Here is a 27,813-nt window from a genome sequence, read left to right on the forward strand (position 1 = left end):
TTTTCGGTAATAGACAATAATATACCAGAGCTCTTATCGGTGTTTTGGTTAGGACCTGTGCGATCGCGTGGGTCGCACACACAGTTGAAGTCACCCATGAAAACGACATAACGATCACATCCTAGGAGAGTTGCAATTGCATGAAAAAAAAACTGCTCGTTGCACCGGATTATTTGAAGCATACAAATTGATAACACTATGAAGGCTCTTTTTTTGTAAGGTAGTACACTCACCCTGACATGCTTCAAGTCCTACTTAACCAGGGCGCATCACGCAACCCGTCATGCCCATTAACACCAGCGTACACAGCGGTACTGGGGCTGCCCCAGTACGCCAGCATGCAGCATCTCCTCCAACTCGGCATCTATAACACGCTCACAAAACTCACACAAGCACACAAGACCGCGCAAATCCACCACATCTCCCGCACCATACACGAGCGGCTCATACTTAACAGGACTGGTACAGCGAGCTCAACGGGCGGCAGTGGCCAGCGGAGCCCTGGACTGAGGGCAACCGACCATTAATTAGAGGCGGACGACATCTACAGAGAAGGCTCCTGGGGATAGAACCAAGACGTCTCTGAAGATGCTCCCAAACCGCAGGAAAAAGCAGTAGTGAAAATAAAGTTTTCCCTTCCCTTCCTTCAATCCCATTCCGATAGGGGTCCATAGCCGCCTTGTCATAAAACCAATCCTCAAAAACATGCTTCCTGGCTGCCATGTTACGCGCCACCAGCTGAAAGCCAAAAGCACTGGGACGTGGACTGGGTCGCCACAAAGCACAGCACACAGGCGTCTAGAAATTCGCCTCCATAGAAATTCGACCGCTCAACCGGGATTGAACTCGCGTCTTGTGGGTCAGCAGCCGAGCGCCATAACCACTGAGCCACGAGAAACTCGGGTCAGAGGAGCCCACTGCCCGGCCGATGGCCTGAACTCGTTTCACGACAAAACACGCCACTTTCGCCTCGAAAGATGCACCTTCCCTCTACCGCATAAATCGCTCACAAAGACCCAGGAGTCCACCTGGCGTCGCTTGCAAACCCATTCCCACCCCAACCCGGCGGTACTTTCGCTCCCCGGGCAACACTCCCCCCAATGTAACAAGTGCGGCGACAGAGCCACGCTAGACCACATCCTGTGGAACTGCCCGGAGGACCCACCTCCCCCGGACCTAATTCAGCTCCTAACTTCCGAGCAGTGCGAGGCCGTGCTGCTCAGCTCCGACCCGGAGATCACACTCCGGGCAGTGGAGCGAGCCAACGAGGTCGCCGTAAGCCACGGGCTGACGGCCATCTAGCGCGACCAAGAACTCACCTTGAACCACTTTCTGCCGGTGAATAAATGTTTTCCAATCCAATCCAATCCACTTAGCCACCGTAGCGGCTGTGATGACGTACATTGTCGCAAAACTCTATTGGTGCGTCTGTCCAGGCAGCTCTTCAGGGCGCGTGCACCATATATGTTCTGTATTATCATAAATGGGCATATTTAAGTTTTCTTTATCCTAATAATAATAATCGTATATTGAGGGAAGCAAAATGGCGCAGTATCTGTCTCACATCTCGGTGGACACCTGAACCACGCTGTGACGTTCCGTGCGTGAGCTACCAGGGCCCATACCTTCGGCGGAATTTTCTCTGTGCTCAACCGTGAACAATCAACAAGGCCGACAACCTCGCGACGACCATGGGAAGTGGGATGCTTGGAATGCCCCTCCGAGCCTCAGCGGATTAGTGTAGTAGGAATGTCTAGGGCCATTGTCAGCAGTAGCCCCAGCGAAATTCCTTGAGCGGAGGCGACCACAGCAAAGGCGCCGGCGGGAGGGAAAGCCAGCCCAATTAGGCATGCCTGGCCGTACAAGGACAAGAGAAGAAAGCTGCCGGCGGGAGACAAACGACATTCCAACCAGGGATGTCGGGGATGCCGCAGGGCGCCGCCGTGGAAAGGAGGAAGAAAAAAAAAACATTCCAGTCGGGAAGACAGGAGATCGGGCGTGGCCGGCGGAACAGATATAGCTGGCGAATGCGGACGAAAGGCACGCAGAGGACGAGATCGTTCACGAAAAAGGGTCCTTCAGCGCCGAAGCCGGACGGCGCGCAGCTTCTGCCAGCCACCGACGGCCGCAACTCCGGAGACCATCCATCGCCCCCATGACGGCGTCGCCACGTAAGCTCGGACACCCCAGCCTCTGATGTACCATGTATAATTATTGATTACATCATTTTTGTTTAAACTGAGCCATACGGTGTCTTCTTGCCTCTCCGTCCCGTGTGGACCTGCGCATTATGTGGGGTCGTCACAACGCCGTAAGGGTAGGAAGGTGAGTGTGAAAGAGGAAAGAGAGAAAGAGAGAAAGAGGTGCCGTAATGAGCTCCTGTGTGCGTTATGCTTGTCCTGTTTCTTTTTGGTCTTTCTGCTTTCTCTTGAAGATTCTCTTCCCCAGCATTCTGCTATTTCTATTTATTACTTAATTTATCTATTTATTATTCCCAAGAAAACAAAACCAAACAAACAAACAAACAAAATCTCAGAAACTCTCTATGCACCCCTCTTCTTGGCCGATCCCATGCGCCATTCTACGAGGTGAACAACAACAAGGTATCCGGAATAATTTCGACCACCTGGGGATCTTTAACCTGCAGTGACATCGCACAGCACACGGGTAGTTTATTGCCTCCATCGAAATGCGGCCACCACGGTGGTGTTCGAAAACCTGGGAGACCCTGCTGCGCAGCTCGGACCCTGAGCTTCAGCTCGTCCAACTGGCTGCTGGGGACCCAAGACATCCCAGCCTGCATTTGAGGCGACAACACCCGCCCCCTGGCCTGCGTGTCGGGGGGTGGGTCGATCACTTTATCCGTTGGAGATTAAAGTTTATTCTCTCTCTCTCTCGAACCCGGGTTTATCCTAGAGAACACATTTGCGTAGGTGGACGCTCGTAGGTGGGAGATGCAATTTTGCAGGTGGGTGCCCGGATGTGCACCTTAGGAGGCGGTTCCATCCATCCATCCACCCATCCATCCACCCATCCATCCATCCATCCATCCAGCCATCCATCCATCCATCCATCCATCCATCCATCCATCCAGCCATCCAGCCATCCATCCATCCATCCACCCACCCACCCACCCATCCATCCACCCATCCATCCATCCATCCATCCATCCATCCATCCATCCACCCACCCACCCATCCACCCACCCACCCATCCATCCACCCACCCACCCACCCGTCCGTCCGTCCGTCCGTCCGTCCGTCCATCCATCCATCCATCACCCACCCACCCACCCGTCCGTCCGTCTATCCGTCCATCCATCCATCCATCCATCCATCCATCCATCCATCCATCCATCCATCGAAGAAGCTCAAACGTTTAAATGCAACTTTTAATTCAACAAACAAAACTAGCCGCTACACAAAAAAAGGCACAGAGTACAGCAATGTCCGGATGCTGGGGATGATCGGTCTCCGGAAGCAGTGTCTGGTCATCTCGAAGGTGCGCTGGCTCCTTCCACCTTGTTGCCCAGGTAGTCCAGGCCATTGAGCAGCTGCTTGGTGTGCAGGCCCTTGACGAGCAGCTTTCCCGTCTCCTTGTTGCGAATGTCGACCGTGAGGAAAGCCGTGGTGCTGCCCAGCTTGGTGGTGGCAGCCTCCACCAGGACCGCGTCGCCCAGCGCCGCCTTGCCCACGTAACTGCGTGGACCACGATGATGCACTTAAACGAACAGTCAACCAATTATTCATAAGCTGCCGCGTTTATGCAGCGGCCAGATCATTCACAAGAAACACGGCACCCGGCGCGGACCAAATATACCGAACACAGCGAAGCGGCCACATTCTTTCAGAAAGTCAGGCTAGCACAATCCAAGGTAGGAAGGCACCTACTAACGATACCTGGCCACCGAGACGCAATAAGAGAGATCAAGAATTCGACTGACATAACACAAAAGATTAGGGAAACGTTCGTGGTCAGCCCTATACCAACAAACATGAGCCCCCTGCACAACACAGGGAGGAGATAGGCTAGGGCAAGAGCTCTAGGCCGAAGCCTGGCAAAGAAATCAAACGTCCTCTACGTAGATGCTTCCACGTACAGAGACAGAGAAGCGGCGGTCGTAGCCGACGTTAATAACCAGGGGAAGAAATATCCAGCATGTCAATTAGGACTCGGAATATAGACACGGCGGAAGAGGTGGCAATAGCTTTAGCCATCACGAAAGCAAACAGAAACAACAAGAGCTACACAACAGTAACAGACTCACAGGCTGCATGCAGACGCTTCCTAAGGGGAAGAATAAGCAAGCAGGCCGGCAACCTCCTCAGGGAGGCGACAAATCTCAAAAACAAGCCGAATGTGGTATGGGCACCTGGGCACGGAGGAGTGGAGGGAAACCTTAAAGTAGACGCGATAGTTCGAGGTTACACAAACCGAGCGAGCGACGACAAGGGGGAAGCCAACACTACTCCGAACAGCTACGGATAGCTCACCTTGTTTTGGAAGTTAGGACGCCGTAAATACCCGCTTCCCCACAAGACACTCACATGACATCAGGCAATACATGGAGACGGCTACAAACAAACTCATACCCAAGTCGCTACATATACAGTAAGATTTGGCCTACGCAATACACTCCAGAATGCGTGTGGTGCGGAGAGATAGCCACCCTCTACCACTACACATGGGGTTGTCGGGCGAGCCCGATAGAGCCCAAAGTTACAAACCCGTCAGTCGAGCAGTGGGAGGAGCTTCTGTCCAGCTCCGACCCGCAAGATCAGCTTGCGCTGGTTGAGCGCGGGCCGAGGAGGCAGCAAGAACCAATGAGATCCTGTACCTAGGAACACCACCTGCTGCTCAAGACCCCAACCCCTAAACCCCGTCCCATTTTACGGAATAAAGTTTTGTACTACTACTACTACTGCCGCGGTGGCTCAGTGGTTATGGAGCTCGGCTGCTGATCCGGAAGAGACTGGTTCGATCCCCACCACGGAGGAGAAATTCTAGAGGCCCGTGTACTGTTCGATGTCAGTGCACGTAAACACCAGGTGGTCGAAATTTCCGGAGCCCTTCACTACGGGTCCCTCATAGCCTGAGTGGCTTTGGGACGTTACACCGCCATAAACCGTAAACCATCGCACAGCACACGGGCGCCTTTATGCGTTTCGCCTCCATCGAAACGCGGCCGTCGCGGTCGGGTTCGAACACAGGTACTACAGCTCAGTATACGAGCGCCTTAACCACTCAGCCACCGCACCGGATTCAGCTTCCTCCAGTCCTCTTTCTAGGGGTTAAAAGGGAAAGAAATGGGCCGCAAATGTCTCAGTGGACACCCCAACTGCACCGCGAGGGAAGGCTGAAGCAGGCGAAGGGATGAAAGAAGGGAGGGAGGGCGAGAGAGCCACCGTAGTGGAGTGCTCCAGATTAATTTCGACCATTTGGGGTCAGAAAATGCCTGCGTACTCCAAGGACAGTTCGGCCTGCTGTCGCTGCTCGCCTCATTTTCGGAGTAATTAGGGCCCTCGGAATTATTTTTCTTAATGCGTACAGCTGTAGAGCCATTCCTTAGCACTTCCCAGGTAATATCTGTTGTAGCCTGGACGCAGATGCACAGAAAAAGAACCAAGCGTCCGAGCTGGTTTTCAGGAAAGGGCGCAGTTTTGTCACATCCAGTGGCCAACCGAACCGCGCCGTAAGGGAAGAAAGGGAGGTGGGAGAATGATTTCGATCACCTGGGGATCTTTAACGTGCATTGACCGCGGTAGTTCTGTAAGCATCAAGCGCATCACACTCTGACTACCGCGAGAACAAAAGATGGACGTCTGCGCGCTGTTGACCCAGGTTTCACCACCTCATGCCACGTTCCTGCGTAGAGCGTACCGCCAGTTCGGTTGATAAGGCTGGTTCCCCTTCGGACCTTCAAAAAATGGCGGTCCCTAAGTCGCAGGTCCCTGGGGTGCGGGTTCCTCGAGTGCGGGTACTGCATGGTGGAGGTGCTGGACCCGGAGGTGCGGCCACCGAATGCCCTGTGACTACTAAGCATGACGGTACCTTTGGAGAAGTACCCAAGAGGCCATTTTTTTTTACTACAGCGGTGTGCACATCACACGCATTTAACAAGAATCACACGTGATGTATGTGATATTCCTTCGGCGTCGTGAATTCAAGCTCTCCGCACGAACTCGCGACAGTGCAGTTTAAAGCGCGGCGTAGTAGTAAAACCAGTTTAAAATTCTTTTCTTCGTTCCGCACTAAAAAAAATCTGTTGTATACCTATTGGATTGGTTTAAGGGGATTTAACATCCCAAAGCGAATCAGGCTTTGAGGGACGCCGTAGTGAAGGGCTCCGGAAATTTCGACCACCTGGATTCTTTAACGAGCCCTGACATATCGAACAGTACACGGGCCTCGAATTTCGCCTCCATCGAAATTCGACCGCCGCAGCCGGGATCGAACCCGCATCTTTTGGGTCAGCAGCTGAGCGCCATAACCACTGAGCCACCGCGGCGGCTTGTGTATATCTATTGTATGTACAGACTGGCAAGTGATCGAGGGTTTGCAGCCGGCATTAAGACCACAGGTCACAGACGACATATCGAGGCCCACAGAACAGGCAGTAACGGGTCTGTCGTACTGACAAACCAGCAGAAGATATATTTATGAAACAATAAAATACACAAATTGAGCTGTATTATGCACCTCAACCTCTTCAACTCAGAACAAACATCGCCGTTGGAGAAAAGCACTCAGCTACGTCTGCGAGCTGCCCTCAGGTAAAGAACCACTTAGTGCATCTGAAAATCGATAAGAACCTCGACTCTATATACTTCGCAGACAGCAATTCTCCTTTCAAGAGCGGATTTACAGCGAACTCTTTGAGGTCGCAGTTCTGCACACGAATTTTGTTCATTCAAAAACACGTGTCCCCCAAAGCCTCGTTTTTCCACATAAACTTGATATAGTTTTCCGAGTCATGTGAAGTTGTCTTCTTTAAGCCTTCTGCCACACCACGGTCGCAGATTGGCTACGACGCTCGACTGCTCAGCCTGAGGATGCGGGATCGAATGCCGACTGCGGCGGCCCCATTGCGATGTAGGCGAAATGCAAAGACACATATGTGCTGCGCAGTACGCACGTTGAAGAACTCTAGGTAGTCGAAATTAACCCGGTGCCCTCCACTAGGGAATCTATCACAGCCCATATGCAACTTTCGAATGTTAATTAAATCCCACATACCACGCCATCATCGTCATGCGGTAGATGAAGTCAGTTAATCCCGCTGAGTGTGAGCGCAATAGTTTCAGAGGTCCAGCCTTTGGCAGCACCACCTGAGGCTCTTGTAGTCTCGAAAGAGAAATAAGTAATAAGCTCATTTAAATTTAAATTTTCTCTCTCATGGATGTGGTCGCAGTCGTCGACTAATCCTCTCCCCCCTCCGCCTTGAATTCCTCTCCCTTGAACTGAGGGGACGCGAACCTTTCAAGGGGTTTCAACCTTTACCTCATGCTCATGTCCACGCTGACGTTACGCACATCTCGGAGCGTCAGGAGGGCGTACGTGCTAATGACGTCGACGAGGCTCGCCGAAAAGCTCCCCTGCATGGTTCCGAGATTGTTGAGGACGTTCTCGTTGACCGTGAGTTCGGCCGTGCATTTGCCATCGCCAGCCGAGACGATACGCACCTGAATGTCGAAGAGAACGGCAACCGGAGGTTACGCAGGTTGAGCAAACGCCTCCGCTGTAGTACTTTCGCTTCGCGAAAAAAAAAAACTACAAGCCTTCCAAGAAATTGCCAACGGCCCAGAGCCCTACGGTTAGCTTGGGATTAGATAGGGGTATTGGTTAGCAACGGGAAAGAGATTCGCTGCACAAACACAAAATACTCACCGCCTCGAAGTGTTTTGTGAAAGTTCCACTGCTTACAACTCGCTGCAAGAGCTGACGAATTCGGTCTAGCGTGTACGCGGCCATGTTGTTTACGGTCGTTGCCAGCGGTATCGGTAGTATCGGTATCGAGGTTGTTTATTTCGTTTATTTCACCGTAAGAAAAACCTTGTTTCAAGACCGAAGCATTCTTTGTTGCAAATTTTTTGTCATAAAAAATTTTGTGTGCCAACAACCAGCAATAAAAAAGGTTCTGAATAGTTCAATTAATTGACACAAGTGCCGCGACAGTGCATACGTTCGAAATACCAAATTAAGTTTATAAATCGAAATGGTTTAAATGCAGTGTTAATAGAAATTTTTGCAGCTAATTAGGTTAATTTGCTGTTTGCTTGGAGGGGTATTGAAGTCATAAAATCAGCTAAGAAGAAAATGCTCGTTAGGAGGTCGGTTTCGGTTTTTTAGCAAGGAGCACAACAGCAAACATCAGCTAGAGTAGTACGTTACAAAGAAGCTGCATATACATAGAATCGCAGGAAATGCTTTAGAATACTTCGTTATTTTATCAGTAAAGTCACTGGGAACGTGTGTGAAAAACACGACACATATGCGCTGCTGCCGGGCTTTGCATGTGTCGGGTACAACACAGGATTTGGCGTCATTTAGTACAAATATCATCCGAAATATTCGAAGCGCGATATGGATATACTAACGCAAGGAAGCAGGTGCCTCTCAAATCAGCTGTTCCTGCTTTAGTCCCTACGAAATCTAAAAAAAAGAAAACTTAACGGTAACGTAGCGACGCGTAGTGGCAGGCCAGCGCATCGTCGAGCATGTCAGCCGGCAGCTCGACTTGACGAGAAGCGCTACACGTGTTTCGCGGTAAACAATGTGCCGGTGAGCGCCTCTCTGCACATTTGTCGTCTACGGTAACCTGACCCCGTGGTAGACAGTCGCCGTGGGTTGTTGTAGCCTGCGTGCTTTTCCGCCGGTTCGAAGTACGACATTTGACGACGACGTAAGAGCGCTCGGCGCTGTTCTCTACCTTTTTTCCTAGTACCCACCTTGCGCGCTCCCGTGCCTCTCTTGTGGTCGTACTCATGCGTACTTCCCCAGACAGCGCTTTATTTTTTGCGTTGTAAATGTGCCGGAACTTATCATGCTCCGTTCAATTACGCAAGTCAGGTGCTACCATCCGCTTCTCCTTGTGACTGCTTTTTCTGGACCGTATCCGCTCTTTTGCGTTTGCTCGCCGGCGTGGTTCTCTACTAACGTTGCGTGGTTCATTTTAATATCATATAAATTTTCCACAGTCCCCTCGTGTTAGTAATTTGGGCCGCATTTGTTGTGGACTGCTTTAGTCACGGAAACTGATTTATCTAAGTTTATCCACTATACTTGCCACATAACGGGACGTTCGCCGTGCCAATTAATATTTTCCATATTTTCCCTTCATCAGCTTGGGAAGAGCTCAGCTTAAGTTTCCTCACGCCCCTCTTGGCAGGCCCTGCGACTGTACAACAGGGGAGCTTAATAACCGTACATGCTTTTTTTTTTACAACCGCTGTTTATTTCTTTAAGCGCCTGAACTGTGCCATCCGCGTATTCTTTGCAGTTTATGTGCACGGTATGTCTTTGCCTTTATTTGTGCTGTCGTGTAAATTGCGGCAGATGCGTGCGTCCGGCGCCGAACCCTAACACCAACATCTAACGGTCCCTAAGCACTGGAAATGGAGAAATGTTGCAGCAGCTTAAGCCTGCTACAGTCGGATACAACTCGAGAACGAAGCGACAGATGCCTCTCAAAGGAGGTCCTCCAGTAATGCAGTCTGTTGCAGCCAGTAGCTACATGCAGTGACTAGGCCAGTTAGCTTTGCTGTGTGCCCGCGCGAGGCCCACTGCAGCTGGAACGTGCCTCGTACTCCTGCCGGGGTTTTCCTGGTTGGAATAAACCTCTTCTGTTGGCATCTGAACATGGTGTCAGAAGTAAAGCAATCCCCACAGTAAGCCCAGCCAGGGCTGCGTCCTCTCGCTCAGATACCCACCTACGGTGGCACACGTCACAGCAGCGTCTACGGCCTGGACTATGCGGCCAGAACATGGCGTCCTTCGTCATTCAACCGCCCGAGGCCTTCTGCTTTGCGACTCCTGCCGGCTGGCCGAAATGGAGGAAGCGGTTCGAGCGTTTCTACATGGCTTCCGGTCTCTGCGACAAGTCAGGGTCACACCAAGTCTACACACTCTTTACTTGATGGGCGACCATGCTGAGGACATCTTCGGAACCTTCAAACTCTCCTAAGAGAACGCCCAGAACTTAGAAGTCGTCCTGAAGCAATTCGACAGTTACTTCATACCTCGGCGCAGCATCATTTTTGAACGGGCACGCTTCAACACGATTGTCCAAAACGACGGCGAATTCGTGGAAAACATCGTAACTGCCCTCCACACACTTTCCAACCACCGTGAGTACGGCTCCCTCCGAGGGGAACTGGTTAGAGACAGATTGGTCGTCGGCATTCAAGATCAGAAATTGTCAGCAAGACTGCACTTTCATGCTGAGATACCACTCAATGAAGATTACTGCCTTCATCATGCCATTCGGGAGGTTTTCCTTCAACAGGCTTCCATTTGGCATTGAGTCTGCTCCCGAGCACTTCCAGAAGCAGATGTCAAAAATTCTGGAACTTGTCAGCAGAGTTGTGTGTCATATGGATGACATCCTTATCTGGGGCTCAGACGGAATAGAGCACGAGAGACTTCGCACTGTTCTTGAACGACTGAGGCAGGTGTCACGCTAAACGAGAACATGTACCTGTTTCACCTCGACCAGCTCACATTCCTAGGTCACAAGCTTGACCAGCATGGAATCAAACCCGACAAAAAAAGATTGAAGCCATCTTAAAAATGGCCAGTCCCACTAATAGAAGCGAGTTGCAAAGGCTGCTTGTAATGGCTACATACCTTTCTCGCTTTGTACGCAACCTTGCGGACTTGCTCCAGCCGCTTACTTGTTTGCTGTCGACAAAGCAGGAATTCGTTTGGGACATTCCTCAACAGCAAGTGTTCGACAAATGGAAGCAGCTACTTTCATCTCGCCCAGTGCTAGAGGTCTACTATCCTGCTAAGGAGACATTGGTGAGTGCAGACGCTTCTTCCTTTGGACTGGGGCCAGTGATTCGACAGAAACAGACCAATGGCAAGTTTTCAGTCATCGCTTATGCCTCCCGGCTTCTATCTGACACAGAGAAACGGTATGCGCAAATAGAGAAAAAGGCTGTTGCCTTGGTTTGGGCTTGCAGAAAATTCAGTGGCTACCTGGTCGGCAAGCAATTCACAATCGAAACAGACCACAAGCCGTTGGTACCTGTGTTTATGCCAAAAAGTCTTGATGACCTTACACCACAGCTACAAAGACTTAAAATGCAAATGATTAGGTACTATTTCGAAGCGGTGTGTGTACCTGGGAAAGAACTGATCGCGGCCGACACGCTTTCCAGAGCGCCTGTGCAGGAGACTGGCGACATAGAGCTAGAAAGCGACATCGAGGATTTTTTTGCACTGCCTGAGGACAACCCTTCTCATTAAGCAGCACTGCCTTGAGTGGCTGAAAGATTCTTAAAAATCAGATCTGGTGTGCTTGCATCTCCGAGAACTCTGTACAAAAAGATGGCCTTCCTGACAAGATTTATCCCTTGAAGTGAGATCCTTCTACGAGCGTCGTCAACAGCTCACTGTAGAGGACAATCTGGTACTCTACGCAGCCCGTGTAGTTGTTCCACTCACGTGCAGGAAAGAAATTTTGCGCCTTTTGCACGGAGGTCACGTCTGCATCCCGAAGACCCGGGCTCGCGCTAGTTACTCCATTTGGTAGCTTACTGTGGCCAAAGACATTGCAACCACCATAAAACATTGTCCAGAATGTGTCAAGACGTCCAGCAACTGAAAAATGCTCCTTCAAAGCACCAACTTTCCTTCAAGACCGTGGGAGAGTTGCAATGGACCTTTTCTTCTTCAGTAGCCACTGGTGGTTAATCGTGACTGATGATTTTCGCCCGACAAGGCATTCCATTCCAGAGGTGGTGGTCTCCGATAATGGTCCACAGTTCTTGTCCTCAGACTTCACTAAGTCTGCTCAAGAATACGAGTTCAAATGCGTCACATCAAGAACACGGACTCGCAGAGCAACGGACTCGGTGAGGCTGCTGTGAAGATCATCAAAACTTCTATGAAGAAGACCCAAGACCCGTACCTGACCCTCTTGTCGTACAGGTCAACTCCACTGAAAAATGGCTACAGCCCCTTTGAACTATTGATGGGGAGGCAGTTGCAGACAAAGATTCCTCTGACTCTTGGAAGGCTTGTTCCCCGTTTGCCAGAGGTCGCTGAACTTCGGAATTTTGAAGCCCAATACCGCGAACAGCGATGAACAGACTACAGTAGACGACATGGCATACGGCAACTTCCAACCTTTCTGGAAGGAGATCAAGTCTGGGATACAGACTTAGAGTGAATAGGGAATGGGATGATGCTCGCAAGCGACCCTAGATCATATATAGTTGACATTGGGAACGGCACTATACGGCGAAATCTAGCCCATCTTACCCTTTTTGTCAAGCCTGCGGAAGAGGAGAGAGGCAACCAAGACGTCGTATACAAGGAATCTCTGTATGGCGATATACGTGAAGATGACAAGACACTAACACTCCCTGGGACTTCAGTTTCTCCAAGAGGTTCGCAAACAACTTGCACTAACGCCTCCCATCAGCACACAAGGTGTGGACGTTGCATCATTCCTCCCAAGAGTTTGCTTTTTTGTCTGGGAAGATGTTGCAGGCAGTAGCTACATGCAGTGGCTGGGCCGGCTGGCTTGGCTGCACTGCTGTGCGCTCGCGCAAGGCTCGTTGCAGCTGGCACGTCTCGTGCTCGTGCCAGGATTCGCCTGGCTGGAATAAACCTGTCCTGTTGGCATCTCAACAGCGTCGACCAATTTTCTTGACTCCGTGGTTTATCCGATTAAAGGTGCACTGAAGAGGAATCTGAACTCGTCTTTTTGCCGCGGGAACTCAATCTGCACGTTCCGAGCATTCTTAGAAACTTCAATTTATTGCCCTGTGCGGCTGATTTTCCTAATTAAATCGAATTAACGTCCGGCTCCCACCTTTTTTTTTTAATTCTCCCTCGTACGGTGGGCGGAGTCGACCAACGCGTGGAGTGCCTTTCAGCCAGTCCCGTGGCGGCTTGCCGCTCTGCCATCGGCGGAGTAATACGTAGTAGTCCGTAGAAGCAAACAGTCCGCGCATATTTTTATTTCTGCGGGCTTATTTTGCGGGTATATCATCTGCGAATGAAACTATTTATTCGCGGAAACCTAAAAAACAAAATAAAGCGAAAGCAAAGCCTCCACAGAGCTGGCTGCAAGGCACTCCACGCGTTGGTCGACTCCGCCCACCGTACGAGGGAGAATTAAAAAAAAAGGCGGGAGCCGGACGTTAATACGATTTAATTAGGAAAATCAGCCACACAGGGCAATAAATCGAAGTTTCTAAGAATGCTCAGAACGTGTAGATGGAGTTCCCGCGGCAAAAAGATGAGTTCAGATTCCTCTTCGGTGCACCTTTAAGCCGTGGTTGTTCCCTATTCATCTTCCTCCCCCTGCGATTTCATGCAAGCAGGTCAGAAGGGATCGGTCAAGGGGGAGCATCGGTCGACGCCATTGGTTGAGGGACTCCTTTGAGGAGCATTTGCTGCTTCATTCTTGAGTTGTATCCGTCTGTAGTGTTGCGCGAGCTTTAGGTGCTCTGTGTCCCTTTCTGTAGTCTCTTCATTCACCATGCCTTGTGACTCGTGCGTAGCACTGCCTGGAACTGCATTAGGTAAAGTTGCGTACGCCTTTCACTTTCAGATTGTGCTAGTCTCGCTGCAGCGGCCGCGTCATCCACCAAACTGCCATGGAGAAGGCCGCCACCAAGCGGAAATCCGCGCGCCTAATCCTGGAGGATGGGACTACGTACAGTGGTGTGGCTTTTGGAAGCCCCAAGTGCATCTCGGGAGAAGTGGGTGAGGTTGAAAACTGTGGTGTTTTCTTTCTGTAATCAAATCCATCTTGCCTGGATTAGTGAAACTATAAGCGCTCATGCGCAACTCCAGATTGAGCTGTTTCTGTAGCCATGCTGGTGCCTGTTTTGCCTTTTGGTTGCCGTGTTTCGTGATGAAAAGCGATCAGGCATATTAGGTATCTGGTTTTGCGATGGTCTGCCAATTAAATTTCTTCTTCCTTAAAGGTGCACTAAAGAGAATTCTGAGCTTGATTGTTGCCGCGGGAACTCTACCTGCACGGCCCCGCCGCGGTGGCTCAGTGGTTATGGTGCTCGGCTGCTGACCCGAAAGACGCGGGTTCAATCCCAGCCGCGGCAGCTGAATTTCGATGAAGGTGAAATTCTAGAGGCCTGTGTGCTGTGCGATGTCAGTGCACGTTAAAGAACCCCAGGTGGTTGAAATTTCCGGAGCCCTTCACTACAGCGTCTCTCATAGCCTAAGTTGCTTCGGGGCGTTAAACCCCAATAAACCAATAAACCAAGTCTACCTGCACGCTCGGAGCATCCTTAAAAACTTTGAATTATTGTCCTGTGCAGTAGATTTCTCTATTAAATTGGATGAAATGCCCCGGCTCCTGCCTTTCTTTAACTGACTGCAGTGAGTAGGAGGAGTCAACTGATGCATGAAGTGCCTTTCAGCCAGTCGTGCGACTGCTTGCTGCTCTGCCTTTGGCAGAGTACTACGTAGCAATACGATGGTGATCTTCGAAAATGTATGAGTTGCTCACGAACTGAACAACACTTGCAACAAAACGCGATGACGTCCTACAGGTCGCACAAAAATGTGTAGATATATGGATGTCGTGGGATTGCAAAACTGAGGAATGGGGACAATTCTCTTTAGTGCACCTTTAAGGAAGAAGAAATGTGATGTAATCGCCGAATCCAGTGAGTCATTCAACACAATGCCATCATTAGGAGATATCCAATATGCCTGATCGCTTTTCATCAGGAGACACGACAACCAAAAGGCAAAACAGGCACAAGCATACGTACAGAAACAGCTCAACCTTCGAGAAAGGGGAACTATGATCACTGACGCGCCACAAGGAAAGAAGCCAGGTGTGCGCTTCCATCAGAGCAGGTGGTGAAGAGCATCACTCCCGTGGCGGCAGACAAGGAAAAATCGGTCTCATTGCTTAGGGCTTGCTTTTTTGGCGATATGTTCTCCGAAGCACAGATATGTAAGGGTTTTTTCAAACTTTTACGTCGTGTCCAAAAAGAGTAATAAAAATTACTCCGGCTGTCTTCACGGTTTTGACTTGCCAATTGCAAGGTAATGGGGTTGTCTCCCAAAAGCAGAGAGTCCACGTTTATTTTTATTTCTGTGGTCTTAACTCTTTGCTTACTGCACAAAAATTGCCGAATGTGGGTGTATTGAAATAAATTCTTTTTATGAAAATTGCCTACCGCATTGCACATTGCAATGCTTTGTGCACTAGGTTATTAGGTGCACTTTTGAATAAAAAAAAACAGTTGTGTGTGCAAGACGTTTCAAAAATTTGTTGGCTAATTATGCTGGTAACAAAAACAGGGAATACAAGCAAAACAAAAATAAGCCAGTTCACTGGGCCAGAAATTGATTACAAAAAATTAAATCGTGAAAAACATTCCACATGTTTTTAGCTACCATTCTTGTGATTTTTCAGCTGCATACATAGTACACTGCACTTTCCGTGACTTTTCCAGTTAGGCAGTATGACTGCTGTTCCATTAAATAAAGATGTCTTGTGAGGACATGAAAGAGGAGGTAGATGTGGGCTGCTTTGTACAGCTGCAACGGAAAAAGATTAGCACAAGTGACTCACGACAGGAGCGGGAAAATTGCGAGACGCGGCGCTATTGTAGCCGTATGCGCAGATAGCGAGAGTGCCTGGCACATTCCACTTTCTAAAGTGGGGGTGGCCGACAGAAAGCAGTCCATTCGAAAGCAGGCACTGCCACACATTACTTTTGAAAGCGCATCCCCACTTATAAAGATAACGTTGCTCGCCACGCCAGTGAAAAAATAAATAAATAAAACGGGATTATGTGCTTAGCCACTTTAGCACATGGTTTGGCTGATAAGACATCTACAGGCGTTCGTTTAAGATGTTGCATTTCTGATGGGCGAATGTCTAGGCGGGCTGCTTTCTGCCGGCCACCCCCGCTTCAGGAAATAGAATGTTCCTGGCACTCTCGCTATCGGTGTACTCAGCAACAATAGCGCCGCGTGTCGCGATTTTTTCGCTCCGGTCATGATTCACTTGTGCCATTCTTTTTCCGTTGCAGCTGTACATTACACTTGTTCTGAGTTCTGTCCTTTCTTTTTTTTATAGCAGAGCTTGCAGTTCCTTCTTATTCCATCTTTGTTTAGCTTGGTAGTAATATAAAATAAAAAGAACCCTGAAAAAGGCCTAAACTGGGGTGTGGCCTTTTTTGACATAGTCATAATAAAAAATCTGCTGGCACATTTGGTAAAATATCTTGGCAGTATGTTGCAAGGACCCTAAACCATAAAAAAAAAACACTGTCATCATTTACAAATCAAGCGCACTGCATAAAATATAACGTGAACGGCAAAACAAAATCCTAGAGCACACGCTGGAGTCACGGGCCTCTGAGACGAAATCTTGCAGTCGAAACTGAAATCCGACCGTACCAAGTGGCTGCCTAACTCGCCACTACTGCTCTGAAAAAAAAAAAAAAAAAAGACAGCATAAGAACCGACTACTCAGTGTAGTCTTTCACCTTTGAAGAGCACGCAGCGAAATGGGCGCCATGATTGGCGTCCATGATTGGCGTCCATGATTGGCGGACTAAGTCTTGTCAGATTTTCATTTCTTCGTCGCCTCCTTGCGTTACAAAACAACAACAAAAAAAAAACAGGACTAAAATCAAAGAAATGGCTTTAGAAGATACAAAACACGGCAGGCCCAAAACGTGGGTCATGTATAACCCATGGCCTATGGCGTCGTAAGAAAAGAGTTAATCTGCCACTGCGTTGTCTGCAATTGAAACTATTTGTTCACAGAAACCAAAACAAAAAAGTGCCGCCGCGGTGGCTCGGTGGTTACGGCGCTCGGCTGCTGACCCGAAAGACGCGGGTACGATCCCGGCCGCGGCGGCTGAATTTCGATGAAGGTGAAATTCTAGAGGCCCGTGTGCTGTGCGATGTCAGTGCACATTAAAAAACCCCAGGTGGTCGAAATTTCCGGAGCCCTTCACTACGGTGTCCCTCATAGCCTGAGTTGCTTCGGGACGTTAAACCCTAATAAACCAAAAACCAAAATAAAAGCGAAAAGGAAGTTTTTGAGAACGCTCTTTAATTCATTAGCCTTTTAAATGCAACATGCTGCATCAAGAACGCATACCTGGGTGCATTTTGCTTTCTCTTTGTGGGAACCAGCCTGTTGTGCCATCAGGAGGTGCGGCAGGGCATTTTTATTTTTCTTTCCTTTCATCAGCCCACTCTAAAGTACGGCTGTGTGAACTGTGACAAGCACTAGCGTGCACATTAGGCCCTTTGTTGAAGTCTTCTTACTCAGTTGTTTTATGTAACTTGCCAAAGTGCAAAGAAAGAAAATGCTAATTTTGATACTGATTTAATAAGTTTACTGCTTGCTTTAAGCCCAGAGAGGTTACATTTACAATAAGTTGCTACAGTTCAAGTGGCATTCCCTTCCTTGTCAGTAGAAAAGCTTTTTTTCTTGCCTAGAAAGCCACTCTCAAGCTAGAAGGTCGTGCTGGCTACTGGTTGCATGGTAATTAGAAAAATCAAAGCATAATTTTTTTATTAGGCTTAACCTTTCGTTTGTGATTATTATGCAGTGTTCCAGACAGGCATGGTGGGCTACGTGGAGTCGCTGACAGATCCGTCGTACTGCCGCCAGATTCTTGTGCTAACCTATCCACTGATTGGCAACTATGGGGTCCCCGATGCTGCTGAAAAGGACGTGCACGGCATTCCCGTCAACTTCGAGTCGCACCGGATCTGGGCAGCTGGCTTGGTCGTCGGCGAGTGTGTCGACAAGTACAGCCACTGGAGCGCTCGCCAGTCGCTCTCCGACTGGCTGAGTGCAGGCGCCGTGCCGGGCATATCGGGTGAGAGAGCCGAGCCACACTTTGACCCAGCATTTATGTGAATGATACCTTGCTGCACTACCATTGCAGTCTACGAGATGAGTCGGCTGTGCTTCTTAAAGGGCGGCTCTGGAGGATTTTCTTATGTTTTACAGCAAGAGCTATTACTCATTTTTACACAAAGTGCTACTGGGGGGTTCACCGTTTACCTGTCTTCACATTGACAATTTTTCAGTCTGTGATGATATTATATTTATTGGACCTCTTACCCTTAACAGCCGTAAATCTTTTTTTTTTGCAATCAACGATTCAAGCAATTACGTAAAGCAAGCAGCACAAAACCTAAATTGGGTATCAACCAACACATAGCGTCGCGAATTGCCAATTAATTATGCCACTAACAGTATAGAGCAGAACACGAAATAAATTTGAGTTTCGCCATTTTGAAAGCGCTGTGGCGCCATCTATCGAATGTGGGCAGCCTCACGAGGCGACACGGCTCAGGGCACATACGGGAGCAGCGGCTAGATGGCACTAAGCAAACGCTGCATGATGCCTTACTTCAAGACGTAATTTGCAGTAATCAACTTTATTATCCTGCGACTTTCAGCGAGGCCATTGTGTCCACTGGCAATGGCTTTTGTAGTTTCCTTGTTTGCCACCAGGGCAAATGCATGTTTTGTTGGAAGTCCGCGAAACAATGAAGCAGCCAGCATTGCTACGAACTGTTAATCTGCATGCTTGCCCTTTGCGCAGTAATGCTGGAATATGTGCACAGATAGCAGGTCTGATGTGGTTTTGCCAAGCCACTATCTCAAATCCTCAGAGGCTGGCTTGTTGCGAGCCGCGGATTACGGATGTACATAGCCGCAGTATTGCGAATTCCGAGACTGATGGCGGATCTTCCCGCTCGACCAAATTCATTGCCTTCTGTCGGTCACACTGCAAATCACTGCACTGTTTTTGCGCGACCACGTAGATCGTCGATGCAGTGAACGTGTAAACACACAAAACCAATGCTGTAGCTTCTTGTTGCTCTTGTCCTTTGTGCGTGGCCGAGCAGCAGCATTGGCACAAGGTTTCTTTCAGTCTGTGTTGTGGTTACTACGGTTGGTACAGATCGTCAGTTGGTCAGTTGGTCAGTTGCAGCATTCCAGTCGCCATCCTGTGCTCATGGTGGTTGTAGTGGAGGTGGTGAAAATGGATATGGCTTTTGTTCTGATGTCCCATTTTTGATATGACACAGCTGTGATGCAGGGAAGCCACCCTAGCTTGGCTGCCACGTGCTGCCAGTGCTGTGTGAGGAAGCCAAATCTAACTGACCTTTGGTATTCGGTTCTTTTTGTCCTCCGGAATTGCTTTGAGTGGCACCGAAATGGTGCTAAAGCTTGTGTAAAGGTCCCTCCCAGCCATCATCCTTTCACTGACTAAATAGCGCTTCTGCAGAGCGAGTTATCGGCGCAATTTTGTATTACGAATTTCGTTGTTACAATTTTTTTGCCTGCTCGCTACAGCGAGGTTTGACTAGATATTTCCGACATTGTTTTAGGAATCAGTCCTAGTTTTGATCTCCGGATTAATGGAATGAAATTTGATGGTGTGCAGACATACCAGCGCACCTGGAAAATGTACATGAGATGACACCACAGTCTCTAATGCTTGTTTTCACATTTCTTTTCATCTGCTGCCTGCCTTCACTCTTTGGTGCTTGCATGCCGCGAAAGTTGGTGCACATTTATTGTCCTGAGCGTGATTTTGTGTCATGGTTCATGAAATCAAAATCTTTTAGGCAGTAGCTGATACTTAAATATGGTGGAAAGGATCGCCTTGTACTTGCTGATTGCTAGCGATCCTTGTTTTCCTAATTCCGTGCAGGGACACCTTAGATGTACGAATACGGACCTGTGCTCACAAATTTGCAGATGAGGACTGAGCTCTAGTTTGACGTTTCTACACTTATGTGCACTTCTGAAAGAACATTGAGGAGGACTCAGTTTTTGTTCTTATTGAAATTCAACTGCATGATGGCTCAGCTGGCACTCACTTGGCAGCAAAAGATTCAGTGCTGAGAATTCTGGAGTTTAAATTGGGTTTTTTTTTCTTTCCACTCGATTTATATTTGCAACGATGAGGACATCGACAGCATTAGTGACTCCATGATCATTGGCTGGAAGTGGCTGGTGATGTGGTCTAGCCTCGGAGAACCACATAAGAAAGTGTCGACATAATTGCAGTTTGCTTGTGAAGATGGCCTGTTGCAGCAATGCCTGTACTCCATTTTTTTTCCGCCTTTTTTTAGCTTATGAAAGCCTTGTTTTCAGTGAAAGTAACTTCTTTGTCGTCAGAATGAAGTATTCTTTTGATGCAGCCCGACTTCAGTTTGTCCACTCCATTAAAACACCCACTAAACTTGTGCCGACATTTCACATGTATTTGGGCATGAGGAGTGCGTACATGAATTGAAAGCACTCGGTTTCAGTTTGTAAATCCTTACATACGGTGCGGGAAAAAATAGGGGTGTGGCATGATATCTTTAGTGGGTTAATGTCCATATATGCAGAATTGGTCCTCCTCTACTCAACATTCATAGATGGCGATGAGTCCTCATATACCACTACCAGCGCAGCGGTTAAGCGATGCGCCACTGCACTGGCAGGGGGCTGTTTCTATCCCAGCCACCCGTCGGGATTCTGCGACCCATGCTGCTCTTCCCGAGCAACCTCTCTCACAGATGGCACGACTCTTATCCGAGTTACTACCAGAGCTTACCCGAGTAACTCGTGTAAGCTCGGGTAGTAACTTAGGTTGATAGGCAACAGCACAAGATCATACATACAGTGAAAGCTCGTTAATTCGACCCCCGTTAATTCGGAAAATCGGATAATTCGACGCGCACGCGAGGTCCCTACAATTATACATAGGAGTCTATGGGGCGAAACTCTCGTTAATTCGACCAAATTTTGCCGTGCGTCGGTTAATTCGACTTCACTCCGCAGCCCGCCAAGCCGGTGTGCCGAGAGCAAAAAGAAAAAAACACTGCCACGAGCGGGGCTACTGTACGCCTGATAGGCCATCTGTATGGTGATCGCCGTCAGCAGCGTGAGCGAGGGCGAGGGAAGCGAGGTTAGCGGCGGCCGAAGCGGCTGGCGTCTTTTTTTTTTGTGCTTCGCAGCAGTCGTGTTGGTGTCGTGTGTTGTCGTTTCCACGTGTTCTTGCTGCTACGATCGCGGTTGTTTAACCATAAGGCGGTGCCTTTTTTGGTAATTGCGCGCCTTGTCAGCGTGTTTATTGGGCTGCTTGCTGTTGCTGTTTTGTTGCGACTGAGAGAAGGGTGAAAGGAAATTGCACGGGCCTGCCTACTGGCTCAGCCGAGCAACCACCGCTGCCTAGTGCAGATAGAGGAGAGTTAGAAGATCAGAGGAAAGATAAAGAGAAAAGATAAGACGCGTGTGGCAGCAGCAACCGCGAAGCGGACGCTGGCTGAAAGAACAGATAAGTGGCAGAAGCCGCCCTCGCTTCACCTCCTCCTCGCGCTGCTTTCGTGTGGGTAGCGCACAGGCACGCGCCTCGCCTTTGTGTCCTGTCAGCTGACCGAGGATGCAATAATATAAGTGACAGGCGCTGACAACGACGATTCGTCGGAAGGTGACGATTGTGAGCAGTTGCCCCAAATGCCGAAGTGCACGGTGAAAGAAGCCGCAGAAGCCTTGTCCGTGCGGGAGGACTAATGTGAAAAAATCCCTGACGGTGCGTGTGCCGCGCAGCACCTGGCAGCTGTTAAGAGCTATCGTAGTCGCTCAAATTCGCTCGAAAAAGCAGGCAACGATAACAGATTTCTTTGCCAAATAAAGGTTGCGGCAAACATTGTTTTTTTGCTGTTCATTCGATAATTCGACATTCGGATAATTCGACAATTTTTCGCGGTCCCGTCAGTGTCGAATTAACGAGCTTTTACTGTACTGCTTTTGCCAATACGCTTGTGGTGTTGGCTTGTGGTTAAGTGTTTGGTTTAGCTCGTGCCGGCCCCCTGGCCGGCATGACGCCGCCATGAGCTGTGAAACCCAGCTCCTGTGCGAGGGTGGTGCCCTCTGGGTGTGTAAGCGGCAGCAGCGCGGTGCCATCTGTTGGAGCGTAGCTGCAGCGGTTGCTAGGCGATGACTCAAGGTCGTTTGGTAGCCGCACCACCACGAGTGTACGCAACGAGCCGAGCAGGGTTCCAGCAGTGTTGCTTTCGCAACAACAGAATAATGTTCTGACTTTTTGAAGACAAACACTGCTATGCATGTGTATATTGCCAGTGGGCTGTCTCAGGTGAACTCCTCTGCCTTACAGGTATCGACACTCGGGAACTGACCAAGAAGATTCGGGAGAAGGGCACCATGCTAGGAAAGGTGAGGCAGGCTTTCTTTCGTTTAGGTTTAGCTGTTTAGCTGTGGCACATGCATTCATTCGCAGCCTCACATGTGGCTGCGTCGCACTATCTCTTATCTTGACATTCATCATAATCATCAGCCTGACTATGCCCACTGCAGGGCAAAGGCCTCTCCCATGTCTCTCCAATTAGCCCTGTCCTTCGCCAGTCGCAGCCACTGTATTCCCGCAAATTTCTTAATCTCCTCCGCCCACCTAAATTTCTGCTGCCCCCTGGTGCGTTTGCCTTCTCTTGGAATCCACTCCGTTACCCTTAAGGACCAGCGGTTATCTTGCCTTCGCATTACATGCCCTGCCCAAGCCCACTTCTTCCTCTTGATTTCAGCGAGGATATCATTAACGCACGTTTGTTCTCTCACCCACTCTGCCCGCTTCCGATCTCTTAACGTTACCCCTATCATTTTTCTTTCCATAGCTCGCTGCGTTGTTCTTAACTTAAGCTGAACCCCCTTTGTTAGCCTCTACGTTTCTGCCCCATAGGTGAGTACCAGTAGGATACACCTGTTGTATACTTTTCTCTTGACATTGAGGTGGTGCAGATATGGCGAAAGCACAACTGTTGCTCAGGTACGGTACAGTATTGTCACCTGAAAATAGAACATGGCTAGTGGCAAGGTTCGTGATTTTCAAAGCTGGTTTTTCTCTCGAAAGTGATTTTTTTGAAGTTGACGGATTTTTCAGACTGTTCTATTATTCAGATAATTTTTCGGGACCTGCCGGGTCCTAAAAATTGGTTGGCAACCATGTATAGTTCTCTTGCTTTATGCTGCGGAATGGGGCATGGGACAATGACCGTGACGACACAGACAGCAACACAGAACACGGGAACAAGGCTGATGTAGCTAGTACTGTGAAATGTTTGACTATAGTTTTAAAACAAAAAGTATGCGTTTATTCCACTGGCCTAAACTTTTGTACAGTGTGAAACCTCTTGCTTGAAAGGAATTTTCTCAGTGCCTCTTATGCTCTTTTTTTTTTCATTCACATAATTTCAGATTGTAATAGGCGACACAGATCCTTCTTCATTGAAATTTGAAAACCCAAACACACTGAACCTTGTGAAGGAAGTATCCCTGAAGGTGAGTTACCAAATGTCTTTTTAAGGGTGTACAGGCTATGCAAGCTTTCCTACAGTTCGTGGAACTTGCGGCAATATGACAACCACTATGGCCTGTTGAACGAAGGCAAAATGCTGCTGGAGAATTTTCTGCCTAGGTCAATTCATGATACTATAAGTATTCTTGCCTCTTTTCTTTGGTTTGTTTTGGTTTTGTGCTAGTGTAAAATGCTCATGTCCCTAGAGGAATTGATACGGTTGCAATCTTTGCTAAAACCAGATGTTTGCAGTGTGACATGAGCTACTGTTTAGGATTTGGAAAGGTGTCACTGCTCCGACCCCAAAATTTGAAGCTTGTTAAGCGTTGAAATGCAACAAGGGGTTGTTTTGGGTGCGTGGTATGTCTCTCCTTCCACGAGGCATCAATCTAGCTTTTCGTTTGGTTTACAGTCGACGACCGATTTTTCGAACTCTCTAGGGGCCGCGAAAACGACCGAAAAATCGGGCAGTCCGGAAAATCAAATTTCACCGAAAAAATCACGAACTTATTACCACTGTGCCGGAGAAAGCGGCCAATTGTATTGCACACATTCTAAAGCTCCTCATGACTATATTTCGCCGCGCGAAATACCGTATAAACGCGTATAAGGCCCGCACTTTTTTTTTTCCAGGTTCGAGGGCCAATTTTCGGGGTGCGGCCCATACACGCGATGTGCGAAAAAAAAATTTTTTTAAGTAAAAACGCACCAACCAGGGAATGAGCGACATTTATTCTACATTCAATCGTCCCTCGCGAAGTATTTAGACTCCTGAGCTGGTGCTGCGCTCTGGTGCACGCTCATGCCAAAAGAAGCCGCGCAGCATGTCCGCTGTCAACGCGTAGCCGTTGTTCCGAAATTCCATCACATAGAGGAGCAGCTCTTCTTCCAGTTCAGGAAACTCGCACGGCTTGCCTCGGAAAGCGCGTTTTTTGCAGCTTGTGTGTCTCTTTTGGTTGCACCATCATCGGACGCACTTCTCGGCCACGTCGAATTTCCCGCCCGCCGCACGCTTACCGACCGCGTTCGAGAGCTAACTCCCAGCCGTGTAGCTTAAGGTGCTTGCCCATCGCGCTAAAACTGTGAAGCTCGGCGGCAGCACGCGAAAGCCACTATCACGGCGAACGCGCTAACACGCACGCTAACACGCCACGAAAGGCTGGAGCTGGCGATACTGATGCCGATGTGAACAGCGGAAAATCGCGACGGAGAAAAAAGTTGATGATAATGATCACGGCGCCATCCATAGACGGCACTTGGAAGCTCCGGTGCGCGCGCGTGGCCTCCGCGAACGGCGCAGCGCCGGAGCAGATCGCGGCCGCGATATGATCCGGCGGCGCGCCTGAAGCGCGCTTCGATCGCGGAGGCCACGGCGTGCGCGTAGCCTCCGCGATCGTATTCGCGTTCCGTGTTCGGGACTAGACTCGGCACAGATGAGTTCCGTGAACTCAGACTACGGTTCAAGTTCGTGCGGCGGAAGACATTCAAGGACAGTACGAATTCGAAAACACACGAGCGCAATGTGCCGACTCGCGCAGAATTTCAGCGTCGCAAGAGGCTCCCTTTAAGCTTGAATTTCGTTTTTTTTTTATCAAGTTTTCGCAGTCTGCAGTCTGAATTAATGAGGTTCCACTGTGCACATTATATGGCAGCTTGGGTACTGGCGGCGAGTGCGAACGAGGTCCGAAAAATCGAGTGGTCAGTTGCGGTGCGTCCGAAATTTCAAGCGCTCTTACACATTGGCTCTATGGGCCATGTCGCGGTGCCGCGAAAAAGTCCGAATAATCAAGCATGTCCGAAAAATCAGGCTTCCGAATTTTCGGTCGTCGACTGTATATCATACCTAAGGCACTCTTGATCGATGATGCCTAGTATAGTGGAAACCTCTTCGAGGAAGCGCTGATTGCCTAGCAGTTCTTCACACTCCAGAGCAAATGAGAGGTGCTTGGGACCAAGTCTTGGTCATCACTCGGTGCGATCCTGAGTTTTTATGGAAGTGTGCTGCCAGGCATTGTCACGGAGCAACACAACGCCACATCTAAAAGAGCAGTGCCTTGAATCGCATGAAGCAGTTTTGTCTTCTAGCTTCTGATTGGCAAATGAAGAGGCTGAAAGAATGTTGAAGTCTTTGGACTGCTCATTCAACATTTCTGGGTCTACTTTTATGCTGAGTATCTGTTGAGAACCAGTTCTGTTTCATGTGCATTCAACGGAACTCCGAAGCAATGCAGTTGCCGAAGGTCGCATAAAGTAAGCTTCAGCATTTCCCGTCAAATTCTCTTCAGAGGTAGGAAAGAGGAGTGGCAGGTGTAGGCATATGTAGCCAAGGTTCCTGCAGCATCAAACAAGCCCTCAGCAATGTTCACGAGTGCCTTGTTGCATGTCGCAGGCTCCCGTTGTATACAACAAGGGAGGCAAGCCCTCGATTACCGTTGTGGACTGTGGCATGAAGAACAACCAGCTGCGCTGCCTCATCTCCAGGGGGGCCCGGGTCACTGTGGTACCCTGGGACCACCCCATCGACCCTCAGGGTAAGCGGCCCTCAGATGCGGCTGCAGAACTTGCATGAGGTGGTGAATGTGCGATTGACTCTTTTACTACTAAGCTCATAGAAAGGGTGGTTACAGTAGAGCAAATGCGCAATATCCCGAAGGAACGGACGCCTGAGCTTTGCCGTGAGGAAAGGAGGTGAAAACGGAAGAGAGAAGATGCGTGCACATCCCGCACGGGGTCTTTGGACATGCTCATGTGGGCTTGATCCATTTTCTTGGGTTCAGCCCACAGACTCATCCGCGATAGCACAGGAGTTGAGAAAGGTGACCTCGATGTCCACCGAACAAAATGGGCCACTACAGCTGTGTTCTGTGGCTTTAGCTGCAACAGCAGGGCAGAGGTGCCGGGGGAGAGAGAGCAGATGAACTTGTTAACCTGATTTATGCTGTGCCACTGTGAGATTCACAGGCTGCAACAAAGCCTGTGCGCCCTCGTGGCTGGATAGTTGCATGCAGTGGTGATCTGTCCCAGTAAGTGATACATGTTTAATTTTAAACTGCTCAGACCTGGAATTCTTGTCGTCATACTAATAATGTCATATAAGGTATCATGATAGTGTGAAAGGGAACTCCTTCATATATGTCACCAGATAATCTGTGCTGCAACAGCTGGCAATAATTTTATCGGATTAGGTACGGCCGAAGATTGATATAACAAAGTAATACTTGCAGCTGAAAACGTTGTTAAATTGTGGAAAAAAATACGTGGTTTTCAAAGGGGCAGAGATTGGGGGAAAAAATAGTTACTTCTCGAATTTCGTTAAATTGATGTTCATTATATCAATGTTCCACTGCAATTTTAGACGAGACTAGGGCACACAGGGCCTTTCAAAACACACTGTCAGATTGTTCTTCTACGTTGCTGCAGCCTTTTATGTGCCATGGAAGAGGAAGGCTGTTAGCAAACCTAAGTTTCTTTATGTGGGTTGACCGTTAGCTTTGTTTATAGGTAAAGGACTTTAGTTCTGGTTTTCCTCTCTCTTGTGCAGGGTGTGACGGTCTCTTTGTGAGCAACGGTCCAGGCGACCCCACGCAGTGTGGTGCAACAGTGAAGATGCTGCGAGCATTCCTCGACTGTGCCGATCCTGCCAAGCTGAAACCAGTCTTTGGCATCTGCTTGGGGCACCAACTCATGTGCCTTGCCATCGGGGCCACCACTTACAAGATGAAGTGCGTGAGATCTTCGTTCATTTGCGCATTCATTTCCCTTTGCTAATAGCTTCACAGTGCTACACAGGTGCTGGAAGTAGTAAGAGAATATGTCTATTTAGGGCAAGTAGTGACAGCTGATCCGGATCATGAGAGGGAAATAACTAGAAGAATAAGAGTGGCGTGGAGCGCATATGGCAGGTTATCTCACATCATGAATGGCAGTTTGCCGATATCCCTCAAGAGAAAAGTATACAACAGCTGTATGTTACCAGTACTCACCTATGGGGCAGAAACGTGGAGGCTAGCAAAGAGGGTTCAGCTTAAGTTGAGGACAACGCAGCGAGCTATGGAAAGAAAAATGATAGGTGTAACGTTAAGAGATCGGAAGCGGGCGGAGTGGGTGAGGGAACAATCGCGGGTTAATGATATCCTAGTTGAAATCAAGAGGAAGAAGTGGGCTTGGGAAGGGCATGTAATGCGAAGGCAAGATAACCGCTGGTCCTTAAGGGTAACGGGGTGGATTCCAAGAGAAGGCAAGCGTA

General features: G+C 49.1%; 2 protein-coding genes and 1 pseudogene across 2 annotated transcripts in view; 2 read left to right on the forward strand and 1 right to left on the reverse strand.

Moving 5' to 3' along the window:
- Window positions 1–3,373: 3,373 nt before the first annotated feature.
- On the reverse strand, window positions 3,374–8,007 carry LOC149336759 (acyl-coenzyme A thioesterase 13-like). Its single transcript, XM_089554769.1, has 3 exons — window positions 7,888–8,007; window positions 7,501–7,682; window positions 3,374–3,698 (listed from the first exon to the last, which is right to left on the reverse strand). Exons 1-3 carry the CDS (start codon window positions 7,969–7,971, stop codon window positions 3,491–3,493), a joined length of 474 nt encoding a protein of 157 aa, XP_089410895.1. The 5' UTR covers window positions 7,972–8,007; the 3' UTR covers window positions 3,374–3,490.
- Window positions 8,008–8,718: 711 nt separating this feature from the next.
- The window catches only part of r (carbamoyl-phosphate synthetase 2, aspartate transcarbamylase, and dihydroorotase rudimentary), a 96,211-nt gene continuing 77,116 nt past the window's right edge, over window positions 8,719–27,813 (forward strand). Inside the window, exons 1-7 of the mRNA XM_089553111.1 lie at window positions 8,719–8,902; window positions 13,787–13,941; window positions 17,790–18,062; window positions 22,374–22,432; window positions 23,468–23,551; window positions 25,957–26,098; window positions 27,109–27,289. Coding sequence (XP_089409237.1) covers window positions 13,833–13,941; window positions 17,790–18,062; window positions 22,374–22,432; window positions 23,468–23,551; window positions 25,957–26,098; window positions 27,109–27,289 — 848 coding nt within the window. The 5' untranslated portion in view covers window positions 8,719–8,902; window positions 13,787–13,832. The remainder of the gene's footprint in view (window positions 8,903–13,786; window positions 13,942–17,789; window positions 18,063–22,373; window positions 22,433–23,467; window positions 23,552–25,956; window positions 26,099–27,108; window positions 27,290–27,813) is intronic.
- On the forward strand, window positions 9,984–10,522 carry LOC149336761 (uncharacterized; annotated as a pseudogene).

The sequence above is a fragment of the Amblyomma mixtum genome, chromosome 7, assembly GCF_055824585.1.
Source record: "Amblyomma mixtum isolate Tamu chromosome 7, ASM5582458v1, whole genome shotgun sequence".
NCBI classification, from domain to species: Eukaryota; Metazoa; Arthropoda; class Arachnida; order Ixodida; family Ixodidae; genus Amblyomma; species Amblyomma mixtum.

Bases quoted from the DNA above. Each gene is read 5' to 3' on its own strand.
- LOC149336759 (XM_089554769.1), bottom strand. From the start codon at position 7,971: ATGGCCGCGTACACGCTAGACCGAATTCGTCAGCTCTTGCAGCGAGTT. The intron at 7,683-7,887 runs GTGAGTATTTTG...TTCGACATTCAG, and splicing joins TCACAAAACACTTCGAGGCG to GTGCGTATCGTCTCGGCTGG. The intron at 3,699-7,500 runs GTAAAGGTTGAA...TGGTCCACGCAG, and splicing joins AGCGTGGACATGAGCATGAG to TTACGTGGGCAAGGCGGCGC.